Genomic DNA, 24,076 nt, shown 5'->3' with positions numbered 1-24,076 from the left:
ATTTGGAAGACCCATTTCCGCCCAAGCTTTACCTTCCAGGCTGATGTGTTGAGATGTTTCTTCAGTATTGCCACATAATCTTCTTTTCTCATGATGCCATCTATTTTGTGAAGTGATCCAGTCCCTCCTGCAGCAAAACAACCCCGCAACATGATGCTGCCTCCCCCTTGTTTCACAGTTGGGATGGTGTTCTGAGGCTTCCCAGCTTCTCCCTTTTTCCTTCAAACCTAATGATGGTCATTATGCCCAAAAAGTTCAATTTTAGTTTAATCAGACCAGAAGACATGTCTCCAAAAATTAAGGTATGTGGTCCTTTGTGCATTTGCAAACATTAATCTAGCTTTTTATGTTTCTTTTGGAGTAATGACTTCTTCCTAGCAGAGTGTCCTTTCAGCCCATGTAGATACAATACTCGTTTCACTGTGGATATTGACACAATCTTACCAGCTTCCGCCATCATCTTCACAAGGTCTTTTGCTTTTATCTTTGGGTTGATATGCACATGTCGAACCATAGCACGTTCATCTCTGGGACACAGAACCCGTCTCCTTCCTGAGCGGTATGATAGCTGGACGTTGCCATCTTGTTTGTACTTGCATATAATTGTTTGTACAGATGAATGAGGCACCTTCAGGTATCTTAAAATTGTACCCATGGATGAGCCAGACTTGTGCAAGTCCACAATTCTCTTCCTGATATCTTTGCTGATTTCTTGAGACTTTCCCATGATGCTACACAAAGAAGCAGTGTGTGTCAGGTGTGCATTACAATACATCCACAGGTTTGTAGCTAATTAAATCAGATGTTGCCAAAAAAAACAGAAGCTTCCAGACACATGACATCATCATATGGGCTGTCCAGAATTGTTTAAAGGCATAGTAATCTTAGTGTATGTAAACTTTTGACTTTGCAGTAAGTAACAAAATTGCCTTCAAACATTCTCTCTTTCATTATTCTGGCATTTGGCAAATATTAATAATTATGGTTATCCTAATTGACCTAAAAAAACGGGAAAAGTTTATTCTGATTTCATGTCCGATATTGAGTAGAGTTGAGCGAAACGGGTCAAAAAATTTCAAAAGTCGCCGACTTTTGGCAAAGTCGGGTTTCATGAAACAAAACCCGACCCTAGGATGAGGTCGGCCACGAGGTCGGCGACTTACGCGCCAAAGTCGCGTTTCAAAAGTTTGGCTGAAAAAGAGCGCAAAACAATCAGGATCCACGGACACTGTGGGCAACGTGATGACATAGGCACGGGTCACCACCATCTTTCAGAAGGGCATGCAAGTGATTGGCTTGCTTTGGTGGGCGTCACAGGGGGTATAAAAGGGCGTGCACGCCGACCGCCATCTTACTTCTGCCGATCTTAGCATAGGGAGAGGTTGCTGCTGATTCTGTAGGGAGAGTGTTAGGCAGGGAAGAAGAAAAAAAAACTGCTTCTGCTGCTAGCGATTGTGCCTGTACAACACACCAGTCACTGTGTGTGCAGTGCAAGGGGAGGCTATATTGTGGTGGTTGTTGGGCTGCCTTCTAAGGCTTCCTGACAGCTGCATTGCTGTTTACCCACTGCTCTGCAAACTGCTTTTTTAAAAGCAATCCCAATTTTTTTTTTTTTTTTGTCCTGCTGAGGTACTGAGCGTGCATTTTTTCACACCATACAGCGGTGTACGCTCCTCACACAGTACCGTGTAACGGCTGTTATCACAGCCACAGTGAAGCTATCTGTGTCACTCAGTGAGAATAAGTCGAGGACATGTTCTGTTCTTACAGACCTGCACTCTAGGCAGATTCCTACTCTGCCCAATTCTACATACACCTTGTAGTTTGTGATACACTAGCCAATTTCTGCCTGTGACATAGCGCTGTGATATTCAGTGGGCCTCACACAATCCAAAAGTGTCCAGTGTCCACTAGTGTGAGCAGAAATTCAAAATCTCACTTATCCTCTAGTCACTTTGGTCACAGCTGTGCCATCGAGCCTGTGACATAGCGCTCAGATATTCAGTGGGCCTCACACAATCCAAAAGTGTCCAGTGTCCACTAGTGTGAGCAGAAATTCAAAATCTCACTTATCCTCTAGTCACTTTGGTCACAGCTGTGCCATCGAGCCTGTAACATAGTGCTCAAATATTCAGTGGGCCTCACACAATCCAAAAGTGTCCAGTGTCCACTAGTGTGAGCAGAAATTCAAAATCTCCCCTGTCCTATAGACACCTTGTACCTTGTTTTACATTACTATATAGTTTGTTGGATTTTGTCTACCAAAAATGAGGAAGGCTGGTGGAAGAGGCCGTGGAATTGGGCGGGGGTTGGCAGCTGGTAATGATGGTGTTGGTGGTGGATCTGATGGTAGTGGCAAGAGCAAAATAGGACCGAATGCAGGAGGTGTTGAGCCTGCGTCATCGTCTGGCTCCATAAGGCTTCGAAGGCTTAGTTTTCTAGGAGTTAGCAAACCGCTTTTAAAGCCAGAGCATCAGGAAAAAGTTTTGTCTTACATTGCTGACTCAGCCTCCAGCTCTATCGCCTCCTCTTCTGAAGTTGTAAAAAGTAAAAGCACTGAGTCGTCATTGGAGGCTCATGTTCATGAACCACACCTTTCCTTGTGTCCTTCACCCCAACCAAGATTGAAGGATGACGCAGGCCATACTACTGATTACTCCATGGAGCTGTTTTCACATACCATGCCTGGATTATCAAGTCAAATGGTGAATTACCCAGGCCAAGATGAATCTGACATGGAGTGCACTGATGCACAGCCGCTGATGGATGATTCTGCTGGTACATTCACTCAGAGCACTACATTGTCCTCGCAGTGTACAGAGCCAGATTCTGACCCTGATGAGACTCAGGTGCCCCTTCCCGCACACTATACCACCATACACGGTGACACAGAGGAAGGTGCACATGACATTGAAGAGGAGGTGATGGATGACCCAGTTGTTGACCCAGATTGGCATCCATTGGGGGAAGAGGGTGCTGCTTCCAATAGCTCAGATGAGGAGCATCCACAGCAGACATCGACATCGCAACAGCTGTTATCTGGCAGGCCCGGAGCACTCCAAAGACAGGTTCCAAAAATCAAAAGAGTTGCTGGACAGCTTGTCCAGAGGGTCAAAAGATCACAGCGTGCTAGGCCGCAAAATGTCTGCCAAAGTAGGAAGAGTGCAGTGTGGCACTTTTTTGAACAAAATCCTCATGATCAGGCCAAGGTTATCTGTAAGAAGTGCGCAAAGACCTTTAGCCGAGGGAAAAATCTGAAAATTTTGAATACCAGTTGCATGCTTAGACATTTAACCAGCATGCACTTGCAAGCGTGGACACAACACCAAACCTCAAGTGCCACATGTGCAACTGATCACAACGAAGGTAGTCAGCAACGCTACATTGTTTCCCCCACTGTAAGCCCACCGGTTAGCACAGCAGCAAATGTTGAGGTGTCGTTGCAAGGCCACAGCAGTCAGGGAATCCCACTGTTATATCAACGAAAGACTGATTCTAGGCCATCAGAAAGAACACCAACTCCATCACCATCCTCAACCCTCTCTCAGTCCGCCCTGTCCACCGCTACTTCCACCATATGCAGCTCTCAAGTCCAGCTCACCCTCCCAGACACTATGAGTAGGTCAAGAAAGTACTCAGTCTCTCATCCGCGTACACTGGGTTTGAACGCCCACATTGCCAAACTAATCTCGTTTGAGATGATGCCCTTTCGGTTGGTGGAAAGCGCAGCTTTCCGTGAACTCATGGCCTATGCAGTACCACGCTATGACCTACCCAGTCACCACTTCTTCTCTCGCAAAGCCATCCCAGCCCTCCACCATCATGTGAAAGACCGCATTGTCCATGCACTCAAGCAGTCAGTGAGCGGAAAGGTGCACCTCACAACTGATGCATGGTCCAGTCGGCATGGCCAGGGCCGTTACGTGTCCATCACTGCGCACTGGGTTAATGTGGTGGATGCAGGGTCCACAGGGGACAGCGGTGGTGGGACAGTGCTGCCTAGCCCACGGTATAGGAAACAGTTGGCTGTAGGCGTTCGACCCTCCTCCAGAAGCGAAAGCTCGTCCACAGAGCGCAGTCGTATGAGCACTCCATCTGCAGCTGCCACTGTTGCACACGAGGTGTCCCCCTATCGAGCAGCTAGTGGAAAGCGTCAGCAGGCTGTGTTGCAGATGATCTGTTTGGGCGACAGACACACCGCCGAGGTGCTGGCCGAGTACTTGAAGCGACAAACTGAGTCATGGCTGGGCAGTGTACATCTTGAGGCAGGCAAGGTAGTTAGTGATAACGGCCGTAATTTTGTGGCAGCCATAGCCCTTTCAAAACTCAGCCACATACCTTGCTTGGCTCACACCTTGAACCTGGTGGTGCAGTGCTTCCTCAAAAATTATCCGGAGTTAACAGCCCTGCTCCAGAAGGTGCGAAGACTGTGCGCGCACATCCGCCGGTCGCCTGTACACTCCGTTCGTATGCAGAAGCTGCAGCGATTGCTCCACCTTCCCAACCACCGCCTCATTATCGACATTGTAACAAGGTGGAACTCCACCCTGCACATGGTGGAGCGGCTGTGCGAGCAGAGGCAGGCCATAATGCATTTGTGGGAGGATACACGGCCAGGCACTTTGAGAGCAGACATGGAGTTGACAGGTGTGCAGTGGTCGAAGCTGAAAGACCTCTGTAAAGTCCTTCAGTGTTTTGAGGAATGCACACGGCTGGTAAGCGCAGACGACGCCATCCTAAGCATGAGCATCCCACTTATGCGTCTGCTCATGCAAACTTTGACGCACCTTAAGGAGCAGGCTTCTGCAGCCAATGTTGATGAGGAGGAAGAGGAGGAGGGAATCCTTGATGACATTCAGCCATTGTCTGCTCAGGGACCTCTCCTGGACGAGGTGGAGGAAGAAGAGGAGGAGGATGATGGGGATGATTACTTAGGGGAGGAGGATGCATCTCGTGGGGCAAGTGAAAATGTTGGCGTGGCAAGGTCTGGTACAGGGTTTGTGCGTGACTGGAGGGATGTGGATTTGCCAGAAAGTGCTCCTCCAACCAGCACTCGCAGTGCATCATTGACACCGGGAACATTGGCCCACATGTCAGATTATGCCTTGCAGATCCTAAAAAGGGACCCCCGCATTGCCAAAATGATTAACGATGACGACTACTGGTTGGCCAGCATCCTGGATCCACGCTATAAAGGCAAATTACAAAACATCATGCCACAGGAGAACCTTGACCTAATATTGGCTAATAAACAAGCAACTCTGGTAAATCGGTTGCTTGAGGCATTCCCAGCACACAGCAGCGGTGATGGTTCTCACACGAGCCGTACGGGCCGGGGGCAGCTTGGCAGAGGTGTTCGTGGTGCACACAGCAGAAGTGGCGTTGGAGACAGGGGTTTCATGACAATGTTGTGGACTGATTTTTCAAGTACCGCTCACACAACTGGTAATACTGCATCGATGGAAAGTGACAGGAGACAGCAGTTGTCAACTATGGTTACAAACTACTTTTCCTCCCATATCGATGTTCTCCCACACAGGTCATTCCCCTTTGACTATTGGGCCGCTAAACTGGACACCTGGCCTGAATTGGCACAATATGCCTTACAGGAGCTCGCTTGCCCAGCTGCAAGTGTGCTATCGGAAAGAGTCTTCAGTGCAGCTGGATCAATCCTGACAGAAAAAAGGACCCGTCTGTCAACCCAAAATGTGGATGATCTAACCTTCATTAAAATGAACCATGCATGGGTTTCCAAGGATTTTGTCCCACCTTCCCCTGATGACACATAGGGTGACAGAAAAATGGCTTGCTTTGGTCCACCTCTTCCTGGGACTTGACCTATTTCACCTTTTGCATCAGCTGAATGTCCAACATCAACATATGCCACTTTCTAAAACTCCCTAACTGTGCTGCCTCCCCCCCCCCCCCCCCATGGCCGGGGTCACCACCTAGCGCACGACACCGTGCGAGTGCCGTTGCCCTGGACAGGTGGGTAAGCCGACTCTTGGGCGCGGGCACTGGCACAGGGTCCCTCATAGTGCAATCAAGTGTCTCTGACGGTGGTGGTGCACACCCGCCGTCGGACACACCGCCGTACTATGAGGGGCCCAGTGCCAGTACCGACGCCCACGAGTGGGCCCCCCTTGCTTGGGCAGGGCCCCAGCATTTGCAATCTTTACCTCTCCCTGCTCCTCCGCTGTGTAGTCTGGGCCGTCAAATCCATACTGTGCCTGACACCGTTTGAGCCTGCCTCCTGATGTATAGACATATATTTTGAATGTGTACGCTATCCATACATGTTATCTGGGGATACGGTACCCTTTCTAACCTTTGTGCAATCCATACTGGGCCTAACACCGTCTGAGCCTGCCTCCTGATGTATAGACATATATTTTGAATGTGTACGCTATCCATACATGTTATCTGGGGATACGGTACCCTTTCTAACCTTTGTGCAATCACGTGCAATCCATACTGGGCCTAACACCGTCTGAGCCTGCCTCCTGATGTATAGACATATATTTTGAATGTGTACGCTATCCATACATGTTATCTGGGGATACGGTACCCTTTCTCACCTTTGTGCAATCACGTGTAATCCATACTGGGCGTGAGAACGGCTGGCGAGCTGTTAAGCAAGCTACAGCACCTGTGGTTTGCACACGTAAGTTTTTCAGGAATGACGGTTAGGCCTAATTCCGGAACTGCGGTTGACCTGCACTTACTGGGAAATCATTGTTCGCGGGTAATAATTGTAATCAGTGAACCCCATCACTAACGTTGTTCAGCGGGTTATCTGCACCTGTAAGCGACAAACGCTGGCCTTTTCAGTGTAGCGCACATGCAGCCACGGACATGTAAGGGCATGACACACCAGTTATTGGCCAATCTCATGTGCCAGAGCCTCACGTGTCCCTCTAGTAAGCCGGACTCGGACCGCGGGGCATGACGGAGTCTCGTTCGTTAACGGAATTAAGTTTGCAATGTGTGCATCTGTTCTGTAGCTGGCATGGTTGAGGTTTCCCAGGTGGAGTCGAATTTAACCGTAGGCTCCACTCCTGGTGGTGCCCTTCTGGACATTCCTTTTAAGGTTCAGCTTTGCAGCCATACTGCCCACGTAAAACAAACACTTTGCCTTCATGAACGCTGTTTGGAGGGTCATGACTCGTGGGAATAACGCCGCCCAATCAGTTAACCTGCTAGAGAGATCGTTCGTTGCTCCCAAGCATGACATCACACTCCCTAGGAAGAAGGTAATGCCACTGTGGCGACCGTACTCCTGGGGGCGACACAAGTGCACTGATGCCCAGCCACTGCTCGATGAATCTGCTGGTACATTGACCCAGACCACTACATTCCCCTCGCACGCTACACGGCCTGAATCTGACCCTGATGAAACTCAGGTTACCCTTCCCATATACAGTTCCATCTTACACGGTGACAAAGAGGAAGCTGCAGATGAAAGTGCAGGTTCGGCCCACCCGCCATCAGACACACCACCGTACTATCAGGGGCCCTGTGCCAGTGCCGTCGCCAACGAGTGGGTCCCCCCTGCTTGCTCAGGATCACAGCACTTGCAAAGTTGAAATACTGTGCAGTGAGATGGAAGATGGGGACGACGAGGAGTCCAGACAAGTACAGGGATTCCCTAGCGAGGAGACTTCTTTGATTGTTTTCAATGTTGGGACAGCAATTTTTGGGGAGCACTATACTCTGGAGAATGATAGATGGGGCCCACCATACACTGGAACATTCCAAAGGTGGACATCAGACACTGGAGCAGCATTTACAGGGCCCATTATACACTAGAGCATTAGAAATGGGGCCCATTATGTTTGGAGCATTATTTGGGCCCATAAGACAGTGGAGCTTCATCCATGGGGACCAACATATACTGTAGCATTATGTGGAGCTCATCATATACTGTTTCAAACATTATATGGGACCAATGATTCTGTATGGAGAAATAGATGGGCCTCGTCATGAGATGTAAAAAGTGAGGTATTTTTCATTGTACTATACCGCTATTTCTCTGCCGTATCGGAGCATGATGAGTTGTGGTATGTGTTAAAGGGGCGCTCTTTCGCCCAGGGCACATGAAAACCTGGAGCCAGCCCTCCCCCCCCCCCAACAGTCTGTAGCCAAATAACCCCCATTTTTCAGTGCGTAACTTGTATTATGAAGTTAATTAAGGTTGACAAGCTTAAGTAAGAAGAATTGATGCTTTTGGCATTCAAATGGGCACTGTTGGTGTGTTTCCTGTCCTCCTCTCACTGCCGACTTTTATTCCCCATTGACTTACATTGGGTTTCGTGTTTCGGGACGACCCCGACTTTTCCCTATAATCGGACGATCTTGCTCGACCCGACTTTTGGAAAAGTCGGGTTTCACGAAACGAAATGCGACCCTAAAAAACCAAAAGTCGCTCAACTCTAATATTGAGAAAAACATGCAGATGTGTCTTTTTATATAGTACTAGCTGAAGAGCCCGGCGCTGCCCGGGCATAGTAACTAACTACGGTGAGGTTAATATCCCACATCAGCCCATCAGCCAGAGCCACCGGACTACTACCACTAATATCCCACATCGTCCCATCAGCCAGAGCCACCGAACTACTACCACTAATATCTCACCATCATCCCTTAAGCCAGAGCCACCGGACTACTACCACTAATATCCCACATCATCCCGTCAGCCAGACCCACTGGGCTACTACTCCTAATATCCCACATCATCCCATCAGCCAGAGCCACCGGATAACTACCACTAATATCCCACATCATCCTGTCAGCCTGGAGTTGAACCAGAGCGTTGAGTGGATTTGCCCTGACTTCCATACCAATGATCCCTTTAATAGAAGCCTGGGGTAAGAATCAGAGCGCTGAGGGATTTACCCTAACTTCCATACTGGAGATCCCTTTAAGAGACCCTGGGGTCAGTACCAAAGCATTTGAAGGCAATTGCCCTCACTTCCATATCGGGGATCACTTTAAGAGAGGCCCGGGGTCAGAATTAAAGCACTGGATGGATTTGCCCTGACTTCCATACTGGAGATCCCTTTAAGAAAGGCCTGGGGTCAGTACCAAAGTGCAGAGTGGATTTTCCCTAAATTTCATACCAATGATCCCTTTAAGAGACCCTGGGGTCAGAACCAAAGCGCTGGATGGATTTGCTCTGACTTCCATACCAATGATCCCTTTAAGGCCTCTTTCACACATCAGGTTTTCGCCGTCAGGCGCGATCCGGCGCTTTTGACAAAAAACGGATCCGGCGAAATGCAATGCCGGATCCGGTTTCCCCCCCATTGACTTGCATTTGCGCCGGATGGCCATGCGTTTCATCCGGTTTTCGCCGGATCCGGCAATGTGTCGCAATCCGGTGTTTGGAAAAAACGGCTACTGTAACGTTTTTTTGTCTCCGGCGAAAAAGCCGGACACGCCGGATCCGGCGCGTCCGGCTTTTTCACACAATGAAAGCCTATGAGCGCCGCAATGCGCCGGATCCGGTTTTTTTGGTCGGAGGCATGCTCAGTAGCTCTGCCCACAAGACACATATATAAAAGCATGACAGTGGAACCCTCAGCCACACCCAACATGCCACCCAAGACAGCAACCAGGCGCAGGAGAAGGCAGGAGACCACTGCAGCAGCACCATCAGCACCACCACCACCCCAAATGGAGCAGCATGCTGAACAACGGGAGGGGAGTCCAGCAGCAGATGAGAGACGGTAATTATCAAATCCCACATTCCTCCAAACTAGGGCCATGGAATATCAAGATATTCATTGCCCCTTTGTTTCTCTTTATTCAACAGCCGCCCAAGAGATGCAGCAGCAGCAACAGTGGCAGCACTGGAAGCACTGGCAGCAGCAGTAACACCACCCACAGGCATGGAGTCTGGCCAGCAGGAAGACAGCACATCATCTTCTGGGAGCCCTCCCTCGCCTCGTCAGCGTTTGTCGGTAAGTTTTTATTTCCAAAATCCATCATCTCTGTAATATGTCTATTCATTGCCTTTTATTTCAAAACAGGAATCACAAGATGAAGAGGAGCTCCCAGAAGAAGAAGGAAGGGGTGGACAGACACCTGGAGTGGGCTCACAATTGGTAAGTTTTTTGCATCAAAAGCAGAAACACAACATCACACTACACACAACACATAGAAAACAATGTTCTGCAGACCACACACAGCAAACAAATGCCTACATCCAAAGACATAACATTTTTTGTTTTCTTCTCTAGTCTTCCCAATCTGGTGCTCGGCCAAGAGGTCCTCGCAGTGCCTCCCAGGGTCGTCGGCGACAGCAACGCAGCGGTCACCAGCGTGTAAGTATAAATATTTGTGTTTTGTTTTTTTGCACTTTTTATTTCATTTCTTTTGTGGAGGCTAATTATGTTATTTTTGTCTTTTTCTTTAACAGCCTTCACAGCGTGCTCCCGACTCTGACGGTGAGGATGGAGGGATTGATGTGGACCACCTCATCGATCTCGTCAGAGAAAGGGAGCCGCTATGGAATATGGCTGACCGCCGCCATGCTGACCTGATCGTTACCCGACGACTCTGGGAGGAAATCTGTTCGCTCCTTGTGGACCGCTGGGAGGACCTCGATGCTCGGGCCCAGATTAAAGAGCGTAAGTATATACAGTACCGGTTGCTTGATGTAAACCAGTGTTTCCCGAACTCCAGTCCTCGTGGTCCCCACGGATCATGTGTTCAGGATTTCCATTTACTATGGAAATCCTGAAAACATGACCCCTGGGGACCATGAGGACTGGAGTTTGGGAAACACTGATGTACACTAACCACTCCTTTCTCGTTTCAGGGGACAGAATTGTGAATCGGTGGCGGTCTGTGAGGGATCGTTTCAAGAAGGAGTTCAATAAAGAGATGCGGGCCCCGAGTGGATCTGGAGGACGCAGGAGCAAGTACAAGTACGCACAAGCCCTGTCGTTCCTCCGGGAAACAATGGTCACCAGAAGGTAAATATTACACAGCACATGTGAAAAAAAATGTTTCTATGTAACTTTTTTTTTTTTTCAGCCAGGGCCATACCATGTCAGTATTTTAATTGTTTTTTTTTTCTCTTTATTCCACAGCACGGTGAGCAGCACTCGGGAGCCTGCACGATTGGACCCTTCTGAGGCGATCCCTGAGGAGACCGGCACCGAGGGACACTTCGACCGCCCCGGTACATCTGCACCTTCCCAGCCTTCCCACACATTCGACCCATCTGTCCCATCCACCAGCACAGGAGCATCGTGGCCGCCTACATTACATGAAGCTGCTGGTGAGGAGATCGCTTTCCCTTTACCCCACCCTTCTGCCCCTGCCACCTCTAGTACACCTGCGGGTACTGGGCGGCAGCGGCAGAGGGGTCAGGAAAAGACTTATGCACCAGAGTTCTTGCATCTGAATGCATCTTTCCAGAACTGTCTAAAAGTCTTGTCAGAGCAAATCTCCGCAGGCTTTCAGCAGATCAACTCCAGCATTCTGGAGGTGAAGACACTTCTGCAAACCATGCATTCAGAAGCAAGATCTTCGCCAAACCACACCTTTTTCAGGTCTGTTGTGGAGCGCATGGAAACGCTCTCTCCTACCCAGCAGATGCATGTAATGCATTCGTGCCACGGTGCTCTACAGCAGGTTACCTCCCAACCTCCTCCTCCCACCCCAGTAGTTCCTCCACCTGCACCCCCTCCAGCCACTTTCCATCCTCCCCCTCCTATTACATACCATCCACCTCCCCAGTACCAGCAACCTCCCCAGTACCAGCAACCTCCCCAGTACCAGACATCTCCCCACTTCCAGCAACCTGCCCCGTACCAAACTCCTTCCACCTACCAAACTCCTTCCCCATACAACTTGCCATCAACATCATCTGCTCCTACAGTCCCTGCCCAACCCTCCACTCCACCGCCCACCACCTCTTCTGCCTCCCACATGTCCACCCATTCTGTAGCTTTTTCCACACCTTCACCTCTAACTGTTCCTTCCCCACCACGATCCCAGTCCTCTCTCCACACTCCCAGTGTCGAAGTGTCCCGCAGCCCCTCCAGCAGTATTTCCACCCCACACTACACAGATTTGTAATGTGTTTTTTAATAAAAATGCCTATTGTTTTTAAAACCTTTATTAAAAAAGTTTTTTGCACATTAAAAACATTTTACAAAAAAAAAATATTTTAAATAAAAGTTAAATTATCGTTTCACAATGGTTGTCTGTCATTTCTTTCTGCGGCGAAATATGTTTAAAAAAAAGGTTAAATACAGGGTATTTCAAAGGTAAAAAGGTACTCAAAACCAGGTATATAACTGTGGGTACATTTTACCTCAGTTGTGTTCCTGGTTGTGTTTGAAGCAAAGTATTTCACCTAAAAAGTTGTGTTTATTGTTGGTGATTTCCTAACAATGTACACAACTTTTGTTACAAGGTGAAATACTTTGCATAAAACACAACCAGGTACACACCTGTGGCCTAAAGGTAAAAATAGAGACCATGACAAGATAGCCAACTTTGGTTGGCAAAGGTATATACTGTTGGTACACAAGTTTGGTTAAGGGCACAAATCTTTCACACTCTGTCATCCTGCCAGTGTACTCTGCCTTGAGGTGACATAAAGTATAGTGCAAAATTGTCCCTCATTACTGAAACCGTCACAGAACTTCTAGTGGTAATGTCATGGTAATCTTGCAAGGTGGTTTCTTCAGAGGTGTCCTCAGTGGAAATGGGTTCCTTGCAGATAACAAAATTGTGGAGTACCACGCAAGCTTTGATCACCTCGTCCACAGTTTCTGTCTTGAGGTTGATCGCAGTCAATAGGACCCGCCATTTGGCTGTCAGAATACCAAAGGTACATTCAACCATTCTTCTTGCTCTTGTGAGGCGGTAATTAAAAATGTGTTTTGTTCTTGTCAATCCTCTGCTAGAGTACGGTTTCAAAAGGTGTTCTGACAGCTGGAAGGCTTCATCCCCTACACAGACAAATGGCATAGGTAGACCAGATGTTTGCGGCAGCGGTCTAGGGGGTGGGAACTGGAAGGTGTTTCCATACAGTTTACGCCCCATGGCAGACAGTTTGAAAACTTGAGAGTCATTGGAGCGGCCATAGGCCCCAATATCAACAGCAATAAATTTGTATTCCGCGTCAGCGATGGCCATGAGGACAATGGAAAAATATTTCTTGTAATTGAAATATTCCGATCCCGATCCGGCTGGCTTTACAATGCGGATATGTTTCCCGTCCACAGCGCCCAAGCAGTTGGGAAACTGACATATCTGTTGAAACTTTTCTGAAATTTCAATCCACCTCTCTGTTGTGGGCTCTGGTAAAAACTCTTCAGCTAAGGAGTCCCACAGTGCACAGCATGTGCACTTCGCTATTCCAGATATGGGGGAAATCCCGAGTCTGTACTGGAAATGCAGTGACGAAAGGGATTCTCCAGTTGCAAGAAATCTGTGGGGAATTAAAAAACAATCAATTAGTTTAAAATCACAGCATTACATACCAAAAGTCAGCTATAACACTTGGAGATACAAACTACCACCAACAAGATTGCAGTGAAAGTGTGCTCTGATGCGAGCATATCCAATAAATGTGGCTTACCTTAAAGTCACCATCAGACGCTCTGCGGGTGAAACAGAGAAGCGGCAATAGGTGTCCGCTTTTCTTATGAGGTGTGCAATGCGCTCCACCAAGTAATCAAAATTCTCCATTTTCATCCGAACATATCCAAAAAATTTATCCGGGTTTCGTCGAAGGTCCATGCAGAGTGTAGAATAGACCCCACGTGTCATTCTCTTGGCTGTGATGGGGTGGATCCACAAACGTCGTCTACGATGCCTGATGCGCTGCTGTCTCGCTCTCTCCTCCAGAACAATCACCCTCAAACGATTCGCCTCCGCTGTAAAATCCGCCAAATTCTTCAAAATATTTCCAATCACAACATCCATCTTCGCCAGTAACTTGCTCTTGACGGGTATATGGGCACGGGACTATGGGATGGCGGATATGTATGATGGGTATATGGGCACAGGACTATAGGATGGAGGATATGTATGATGGGTATATGGGCATGGGACTATGAGATGAAGGATGTGTGATGGGTATATGGGCACTCGACTGCGATGGCGAATATGTATGACGGGTATAAGGGCACGGGACTATGGGATGGCGGATATGTATGATGAGTATATGGGCACGGGACTATGGGATGGACGATATTATGATGGGTATATGGGCATGGGACTATGGGATGGAGGATGTGTGATGGGTATATGGGCAATCGACTATGGGATGGAGGATATGTATGATGGGTATATGGGCACGGGCTTATGGGATGGTGGATATGTATGATGGGTATATGGGAACGGGACTATGGGATGGAGGATAATTATAATTTGTTATAACTAACGACAGTTAGTTACTATGCCCGGGCAGCGCCGGGCTCTTCAGCTAGTTTTTATATATAGAGATATGGAAACTTCTGGTTTCAACTGTATGTACTGCACTGCTCATAGATGACATCAGTTTTATATATATATATATATATATATATATATATATATATATATATATATATATATATATATATATATATATATATATATATATTGCACTGCACTGATCATAGAGAACATCCAATGTCCGATTTGAAAAGAATTGCCATAGGAAGAAAGAAAAAAAAATCCACATCCCATCCAAAGTTTCCACAATTTTGTTCACATGCAGCAGAAAATTTCAATGTTGAGTACCACTGTGGAAAAAATGTGCGGCAAAATGAAATGGTGAGCCGCTTACTTCCCACATATCCCAGAGCTGAGAAATAGCCCCGTTTAATGTGAGGTCCTAGTGTGGATCCGCTGCAGGAATCAGAGATTTATACTGGAATTACAGAAAAGTATGGTGGATTAGAAGGTGATGTGTGAACAGCCCCTTAGGGTGTCCGTTCATACAGTGTATTGTGACCACATGGGAGCAAACAGGTGAATTGATATCAGGCTCTTAATGTTTTATTATATTGCTCCTTACAAGTTCTCCATTATTTCCGTGTTCTTATGTGAATGTTTTTGTCTCTTGCCAGGTGCCCCCCACTTCTCCTGTGCGATCATGGATGTCGCTGGTCCTCTCATCCATGTGGACTTCCCAGATGTGGCCAGCTCCCTCCTGGAGAGTCTGAACCAGCAGCGAGTAGAAGGGAAACTGTGCGACGTCTCCATCCATGCACAAGGCCGCGTGTTCCGTGCTCACCGTGCCGTGCTTGCCGCCTCTTCCCCGTACTTCCACGATCAGGTGCTGTTGAAGGGTATGAGCTGTGTGGCTTTGCCAGGTGTGGTCGACCCTGGAGCATTTGAAGCCGTTTTATGTGCTGCCTACACGGGCCGCTTGACTATGCTGGCAGATGAGATTGTCAATTACCTGACTGTGGGCAGCGTGCTTCAGATGTGGCACGTTGTGGACAAGTGCTCTGAACTTCTTAAGGAGTCTCGTGCCAACAGCAACACCGGCAGCATTGAAGGGGCCGGGAGCAGCCATGGACCCACCCCACAGAGACCTCACTCCGGCAGAGCCAGCGAGAACCAGTCCCCCAGCAGCAGCAACTACTTTAGTCCACGTGAGGCTCCACCAGAACCAGACAGGAGTAGAAGACGGAGCGATGTCACAAGCGAAGCAGCAGAAGAAGCCGGTATAGAAGAAGAACCATCCGGAGAGGAAACGTCGGTGGCTAGCTGCTCCAGTTACCGAAGACCCAGCATTGTCCCTCAGAGACACTGGGTGTTTGTCAAAAAGGAGCGGCCTCACCAGGGTCTGTTACTGACATGTGAAGGTGAAGAAGAGGAAGAGGACGAGGAAGAACTTGAGGAAGATGAAGAAGAGGAAAAACTGAGTATCAGCGATGTCCGCTCTCTCAATGCCCCAGAAGAACAGGTGAATTTCTGTGAGCCTTCAGATGGGATGCCGTATGAAGAATCTTCTGGCAATGGCCCCTGTTTCCCTCAGGGACCTCCTCTTTTGCCTCTAGACATGCAAGGAAACCAGTTGCTGTTGCTGCCTTCAGGACACGGTGCAGCCGGGCAAGGAGGGACCGGGACAAGCCAAGGAGAAGGTGGCAAAATATTCCTGTGCCACTGCGGAAAAGCATTCTCCCACAAGAGCATGCGTGATCGCCATGTCAATATGCATCTCAACCTACGACCGTTTGACTGCCCCGTCTGCGGGAAAAAGTTCAAGATGAAGCATCACCTGACTGAGCACATGAAGACACACACTGGAGTCAAACCGTACGAGTGTGAAGTGTGTGCCAAGAAGTTTATGTGGAGAGATAGCTTTATGAGACATCGCGGACACTGCGAGAGGCGGCATAGGGCCGGGGCAGGAGGAGGAGGAGCAGTGGGCGGAGGGGGAGCAGGGCAAGGGATTATTGAGACCCCATCTGTGTAACACTGGTGGGGGGCAGTGAGTGGAGGTAGAGTGGCAAGTGAAGGGGTAAGTAATAATGGAGACCTCCGTAGGACGAAGACTTAAAAAAAACAAAAAAAAAAACTAGAAATCTTCTGAGGCTTCAAAAAGAGAAGATTTACACTGGGGTCAGTGGAAGTGACTTGGGCCCTTATTATGGAGCCCTCTCGTTATTCTGGAGGACAGATTTGAGTGCGAATAGAGAAGTCTTACATGGATTTGCCTTCTGCACTTCCACCCAAAGTTCCTCCCTCCATAATGTAATCAGCAATATAAACTCCTTCCTGCACTGCCCGTCTTGTCTTCTTCTACCCCTCTCACCCACTCAAGCACAAGCTGCCCCTTCTCTACAAAGACTTCAACCCTTGATTGGTAACATTGCACCACAAATGACCGATGCACATGGTGTCCTTCAGTATTGTCCTACATGACAGTGCATCAACTTATATTGACATGACAGTAGTCCCTCGGTCTGACATCACTCCTCCCTTACTAGGAGAGGAGTGCGGTACATGCCGTTGTGAAGGAATCTCCATACTTGTACAGTATTTTTAAGCAAAATGAGCACGATGAGTTATGACTTTCAGTCCTCACTGTCTTTTTTCCTTTTGCACATTATTTATAGAGGGTGGAAATGTTAGGAAATCAGTATTGTCCTGTTCAGTCGGATCCCTTATGGAGATCTCAAATGAGATGTTGACCCTGAGATGAACCAACTTTATCATGGAGAACAAGGATCATGGTTACAGCTATGGTTCTGGTTTTGATCACAATTACCTGTAACCCCTTCTATGTGCTCATATATATGTCATATATGCTGAAGGAAGGGCCACTGAGGAAGAGAACTGATGGGGATCTAGTGGAGGAGGCATCTACTGGAGACACTTGAGGACCTCCTTTGGTTTGGGTTTTTAGGCTTCTCCAGATGACATTGAGTGGATGAAACGCCATCTTAGTGCTCTTATGGGGTGTTCTCCTTCTATCCTCCAATAGAATATAAGCTAATGTAGTGTAAAGAAGGGGGAACACTACAGTATTTGACGCTCAGACCCATCACCTGGATACTTTGAAAACTACCATTTTGTGGGCTAATGATCATATGGTTTGTGGAATGCCTAAGAACCAGCGTGGCCACCGAGGTGCTTTGTTTGACTGTCCTTCATGAGGTCGGATATACTGTATATTTATGTCACGCTGGTTTCTAGATAATTCATAGACTTCCTTCTTTATTAATAGAAATACAGCCCCACAACATGGCTGATTCCTCTGTGTTCGGATATCTGGTCTACTACACCTAGAATGGAAGCAGCCATTGAGTTGTTGATATGCAGTGGTCATTGATGAGGGAGATTTCGCTTCCTCTTGGACTTTGGTGTCACCCATTGTTTAAAATGAGTGTAACTCGGAATCCAGTGCATTGAACTTATGCTTCTGAAGGAATTCACGTAATGTCTGCTGAACAGAAACATGGACATTGTCTACATGTATCTAAGCTGAACACTACAGTTGTGGGAATACAAAATTGATGGATACATATACCGATAGAGAAATCGGAGACCCCGGCCTTCACTTACTATCTATACATATATTTGTGCAATAAGGCTACGTCATGGTTCTAGAAGACAGATACTAGTATGTGTACTCGCCTCATATGTCTCTACATATATTATACGTCCAACGCAAGACACACAGGTACATGGAGGTGGTGCACTGCTGGTGTCACTCTGTGAATCACGTCATCAATTGTTTTTTATTGCTCTGATTCGTTCAACATAGTAAATGAAGCCACTCGGTCTGATACATAGTTTTGTACAGGTGCTGTGTACGCTATAAGGTCAGGGTCAGACTTGCGAGAAACTCGGACGAGTCTGGCACGTCAATACCCGGAACTGCCGCCAGCACTCAGTTCGGAGCGTTCAGCTGCATGTATTTCTATGCAGCTGAACGCTCTGATCTGAGTGCCGGGTATTGACATGCGAGACTCGTCCGAGTTTCTCGCAAGTCTGACCCCGGCCTTAGGGACATTTGCTAAGATCAGAGATCTGGAATAAACTGCTCAAAGTAAATGCTCCCATTTGCATCTGATGTTAAGGCAGATATGAGCTTGCAGAAGCTTCCACTCTAATTTATTCCAATTTCTGGTGTAAACTATAGTAAATCCGCGGTCAGCACCGTGCCCTTCCTCTAGGCCGAACCTAGTTTTGTGGTGGAGTCAGTTTAAAAAAAGGGTAAAAACTTAGGACTTTTTGACCCCACAATTGGAGTGCATAATCCTTCTCATCACTCCTCACCTCCATGTGTAGTCTCCATTTGAAGGGGCAACACATCAACTAGTGGTCTCCAGTCTGTGGCTCTGCAGCTGTCAGGGCATCCTGGGAGTTGTAGTTTCGCAATAGCTGGAGAACCATATCTTGGGGACCATTGGGGTACTCCGGAGACTCTTGTTTCTTACTCACCAGTGATGAGGTTTCCTGAGAGTGACACTGGAGCGGTCAGACTCCTCCTGGACATACACACTGGTTCCTATGCGCACGGTGCACAGCAATATTACAGGGCCCCTATATGCAGGATCGTGCAAACATTTTAGGCAGGTGGGTAACAAATGCTGCAAACTAAGAATCTTTCAAAATAGAAGTGTTATTAGATTATTATTAACAAAATGCAAAGCGAATGAACAAAAGAGAAATCTAAATCTGGCGTGACCGCTCTTTAACTTCAAAAGAGCATTAAAGAGGTCGTCTACTACTTTAGCATTGATGACCTATTCTTAAGGCCCCATCACACACAGCGAGATCGCTAGCGAGATCGCTGATTTTGTGACGCATCAGCGATGTTGCCAGCGATATCGCTGGGTGTGGCACGCATCAGTGACTGGCCCCCCGCCGGGTATCGCTGATCATGCAGGAACGTCCTGGGCCATTTTTTGATCGTTGGTCTCCCGCAGGCCAGCACGCATCGCTGCGTGTGACAGCGAGAGACCAACGATCAGCGACGCTGGGAGCTGGTATCCAACGTAAACAGCGGGTATCTTGGAGCCGTGCAGCTCTTAGTTACCCTCTGTTTACCTTGGATACCAGCTTGCTCGCTGGTCCTGATGGCTGGTGAGTCTAACTATGTCCCAGCGATCCCATCCACGTCGGATCGTGGATGGGATTGCTGGGACATTGAAGCGTGTAACGGGGCCCTTAGGATAGGTCATCAGTGTCTGATCAGTCGGGGTCTGACACACGGGCTGTTATCGCCGGCCAAAAGTACTTACTTGCGGACCTAGTCGTGTTCTGCTAGTGGCCGAGATTTGGTACTACACATCTGACTCCTATTCAAATCAATAAGAGGTAGATATGTTGTACCCTGCGTCGGACACTATCAGAAGACGACCAGTTCCACAAGTGAGTACTTCCACCTGGCCGCCACCACCGAACCTATAATAGCTGCTCTGCGGGGTTGCTGAGTGTCAGACCCCGACCAATCAGACATTGATGACCTGTCCTAAAAAGGGGGTGGTGTTAAAGAAGTAAAGTGGTAGACAACCTCTTTTGTTCTAATAGGTACAATTGTACAAAATCGGGGGTTTTGTAGGACTATAGTCAGGTGTATGAAAGACCAATTATATCAGAAAGGTGATAATGAGCAAAGGTGAGGCTGTGGAAGACCGTATCATGTCACAGGTCATACACCATGAGAAGACTGAGCATAGCAACAAGGCACAAGATAGTTATACTACATCAGCAAGATCTCTCCCAGACAAAGATTTCAAGGCAAACTGTAGTTTCAAGATTTGCTGTTCAAGTCAAGTTCTTTCGAAGAAGCAAAAAGAAATGGGCGACATTGAAGACCGGTCGGCCAGGAAACTTAGTCAACAGATGAAAGACACGTCATGTTTATTTCCCTTCTGTGTCCCCCCCCCCACCCCTCAAAGGTCTGGAGAACGGCACAGTAATGAGGGTCTGCAGGAGCAGCGATGCACGGCGGAGGTTTCTGCAAGTTTGTGGCTGCATTATAGCAAAATGGAGTTGAGGATTTGGTCAGAATTAACAGTGTCCTCAATGCAGATAAATAGGTATCGGTCAGAATTTCTCGTGTGATATCATCAGGAGGCGTCTGATTAGCTCCAATTTATTCTGCAATTGGACAATGATCTCAAACATCCAACCAATGTCATTAAGAAGGAGGAGATCTGGAGGTGGTGATCTGGCCACACACAGCCCTGATCTCACATCGTCCAGTCTGTCCAGGAACACATGAAGAGACAGAAGGATCCGCACGAACCTCATACACAGAAGATCTGGGGTCAGTTCTCCAAGATGTTTGGAGCAACCTCCTGCTGAATTCCTTAAAAAATTGTGTGCAAGTGAGCTAAAAGTGAAAGGGCAGCCACCAAATAATGATGGGATTTAGATTTCTATTTTGCTCATTAACTTTACATTTTAATTGATAGTAGTTTATTTTTTTTAACACTTCTGCATTTTTAACCAATATTTCAGCATTTTTTTTTCCACACTTGCCTAAAACTTTTGAACAGCCCAGTATATATCCAATGATGGAACCTCAGATTACTTTATAAAATGTTTTTAAAAAATGAGTGTAGCACATGAACTCTTGAATGGTGTGTGTGCCCCATTATCAGAACGTACGCAGGTTGGAAGACTTCTACCTCTGCTGCTTTCTCTGATAGGAGTAATCGTATTGACATTGCTAATGATGGTGGCGCATCAAAGTCGGAGGAAAAGGTGGAGAGCGGGATGTAGCCACCATTCCAATAACCTTCCTTCTCCTCTGTCTTCATTAGGCTTGTCTTGCTCCATAGGGATCAGAGATCTCCCCCTGTCCAAAAGAAAAGGTACAAGAATAATGGAAAATTGCAGCCACCAGCCGCCGTTTATAATCTGTGTATCGTGATAGCACTAATCACAATCCAGCAGATCGTCAGGTCTTCAATCACAGGAGTAATATCCAGCGAGACGTCCGTTCCATTGTCACATACAGTATATCACTAAAGTGAGTACACCCCTCACATTTCTATAAATAGTTTATATCTTTTCATGGGATAGCACTGACGATCTGACTCTGTGATACAATGTACAGTACTTGGTGTGCGGCTTGTATAACAGTGTAAATTTGGTGCCCTCTAAGCAACTGAACACACAGTCATTAATACTTAAACCGCTGGAAGCAAAAGTGAATACACCTAAATGAAAATGGCCAAATTGTGCCCAAAGTGTCAATATTTTGTGTGACCACCATTATTTTCCATTACTGCCTTAACTCCCTTGGGCATGGAGGTCACTAGAGCTTCACCAGTGGCCACTAGAATCCTCCTTCACGATAATACCACAGAGCTGGTGGATGTTGGAGACCATGCGCTCCTCCACCTTCTGTTTGAGGAGGCCCCACAGATGCTCAGTAGGTCTGGAGATATGCTTGGCCAGTCCAGCAAACATTACCCTCAGTTTCTTTACAAAGACAGTGGTCGTCTTGGGGTGTTTGGGGTCATTATCATCTTGGAATACTGCTCTGCGACCCAGTTTCCAAAGGAAAAGGGACCATGATGACCTTCCATTGACCAGTGTGAGAGCGATAACACCACATTTACCACCCCTACTCCCCATTCACACCTGAGACCTTGTAACACTGAGTCACATGACATCGGGGAGGGAAAATGGCTAATTTGACACAGTTTGGCCATTTTCACTAAGGGGTGTACTCACTTTTGTTGCACGCAGTTTAGACATTATTGGCTGTGTGTTGAGTTAGAGGCACCACATTTACACTGTTATACAAGTCATACACTGACTACTGTACATTGTATCACAGCATCAGATCTTCAGTGTTATCCCATGAAAAGATAGAATAAAATAGATACAATAATGTGAGGGGTGTACTCATTTTAGTGATATGCTGTATATTCCATCCTCTATGTACATCCGTATACACTGCACGTAATGCCCGTGTATACACAATGCAGCTGCATATGGCTATAGTATGCTGAGGCCTAGAAGTAGGTGCGAGTAGATGTGTGTGACACTGTATATAGGGTCTCAATCACACACGTATGTATATAATACTGTGCCTCCTAGAGACACAAAACTATTTATGAGTGTAAGTAGACTGACATGCGGTACACAAAGATGACTGGAGGGTGTGTTGTCTTCTGATGTCATACATGTGCCTGTACCCACACATACATGTGCTGCATAGTGTCACGTGGCCCCCACCAGTGCTCAGCAGAAGCCTGTGTAGTGTGTGGCCCCCACCGGTGCTCAGCAGGAACCTGTGCAGTGTCGCGTGGCCCCCACCGGTGCTCAGCAGGAGCCTGCGTAGTGTCGCGTGGCCCCCACCGGTGCTCAGCAGGAGCCTGCGTAGTGTCGCGTGACCCCCACCGGTGCTCAGCAGGAGCCTGCGTAGTGTCGCGTGGCCCCCACCGGTGCTCAGCAGGAACCCGTGTAGTGTCGCGTGGCCCCCATCGGTGCTCAGCAGGAGCCTGCGTAGTGTCGCGTGGCCCCCACCGGTGCTCAGCAGGAGCCTGCGTAGTGTCGCGAGGCCCCCACCGGTGCTCAGCAGGAACCTGCGTAGTGTCGCGTGGCCCCCACCGGTGCTCAGCAGGAGCCTGCGTAGTGTCGCGTGGCCCCCACCGGTGCTCAGCAGGAGCCTGCGTAGTGTCGCGTGGCCCCCACCGGTGCTCAGCAGGAGCCTGCGTAGTGTCGCGTGGCCCCCACCGGTGCTCAGCAGGAGCCTGCGTAGTGTCGCGTGACCCCCACCGGTGCTCAGCAGGAGCCTGCGTAGTGTCGCGTGGCCCCCACCGGTGCTCAGCAGGAGCCTGCGTAGTGTCGCGTGGCCCCCACCGGTGCTCAGCAGGAGCCTGCGTAGTGTCGCGTGGCCCCCACCGGTGCGTAGCAGGCTTTAGGTGTACAGGAGTATACCTATAGACGATGTATATATAGATCCATCCCACCATTACTATCTGCAGCTCCAGAACACGACTGTGTATAGATGTATGAGTGAGCGTGCCTGTACTACATGTGCACTCCTCCCGTCTTTTCTATGCCATAATTTATTGTAGGGAGGGTCACTGCCCTCGTCTAAGGTGACTAATTACTGTTGGCTTGTAGAATAAAGTGCGTTTACCTGCAGCTCGTCTTGTGTTTTCTTTGCAATTGAAATAAAATTTAGATCAACGTCATTGTTTTGTTCCCATTCACACCCAAATTACAAATTGTGCGAGGTGCACTCCACTTTAGCTCCACCCCAGTGTAACACATGTGACCTAACAGTTTCACTCCCACAATGCACTGCTGCTAATTGTTTTAAAAAATATTTTTAAAGGGAATATGTTAGAAATTTCTACACCTTCACAAATGGCTAATGATGGCACCTGTCTAACCAGCGTTTAGTCTCAACTGCGGCTATTAACTGTTTAGATGCTGCTGTCAGTCTCTGACAGCAATATTTAAATGACATCACAGCCGTCGCGAGAGCACACCAGCTCCCATCGAAGCCCTGTGACATGATCATCATGGGGCACGAATGGGTTACTATGACAATTTGGGACTTGTTGAAGGCCCCCATTGTTGCCAGTTTGGTCCTCCTCTGAAACGCAAGTATACACTCACTGGCCACTTT

At 47.9% G+C, this 24,076-nt stretch overlaps 1 protein-coding gene across 1 annotated transcript in view; it reads left to right on the top strand.

Moving 5' to 3' along the window:
• The window catches only part of ZBTB22 (zinc finger and BTB domain containing 22), a 46,423-nt gene extending 22,837 nt beyond the window's left edge, over positions 1–23,586 (top strand). Inside the window, exon 2 of the mRNA XM_073561363.1 lies at positions 15,081–23,586. Within this exon, the coding sequence (XP_073417464.1) occupies positions 15,107–16,438 (1,332 nt within the window). The 5' untranslated portion in view covers positions 15,081–15,106 and the 3' untranslated portion in view covers positions 16,439–23,586. The remainder of the gene's footprint in view (positions 1–15,080) is intronic.
• Positions 23,587–24,076: the final 490 nt, after the last annotated feature.

The sequence above is a fragment of the Dendrobates tinctorius genome, unplaced genomic scaffold (assembly GCF_039654945.1).
Source record: "Dendrobates tinctorius isolate UK_male_01 unplaced genomic scaffold, ASM3965494v1 ptg000315l, whole genome shotgun sequence".
Taxonomy (NCBI): domain Eukaryota; kingdom Metazoa; phylum Chordata; class Amphibia; order Anura; family Dendrobatidae; genus Dendrobates; species Dendrobates tinctorius.
This window is presented reverse-complemented; position numbering and strand designations above follow the sequence as displayed.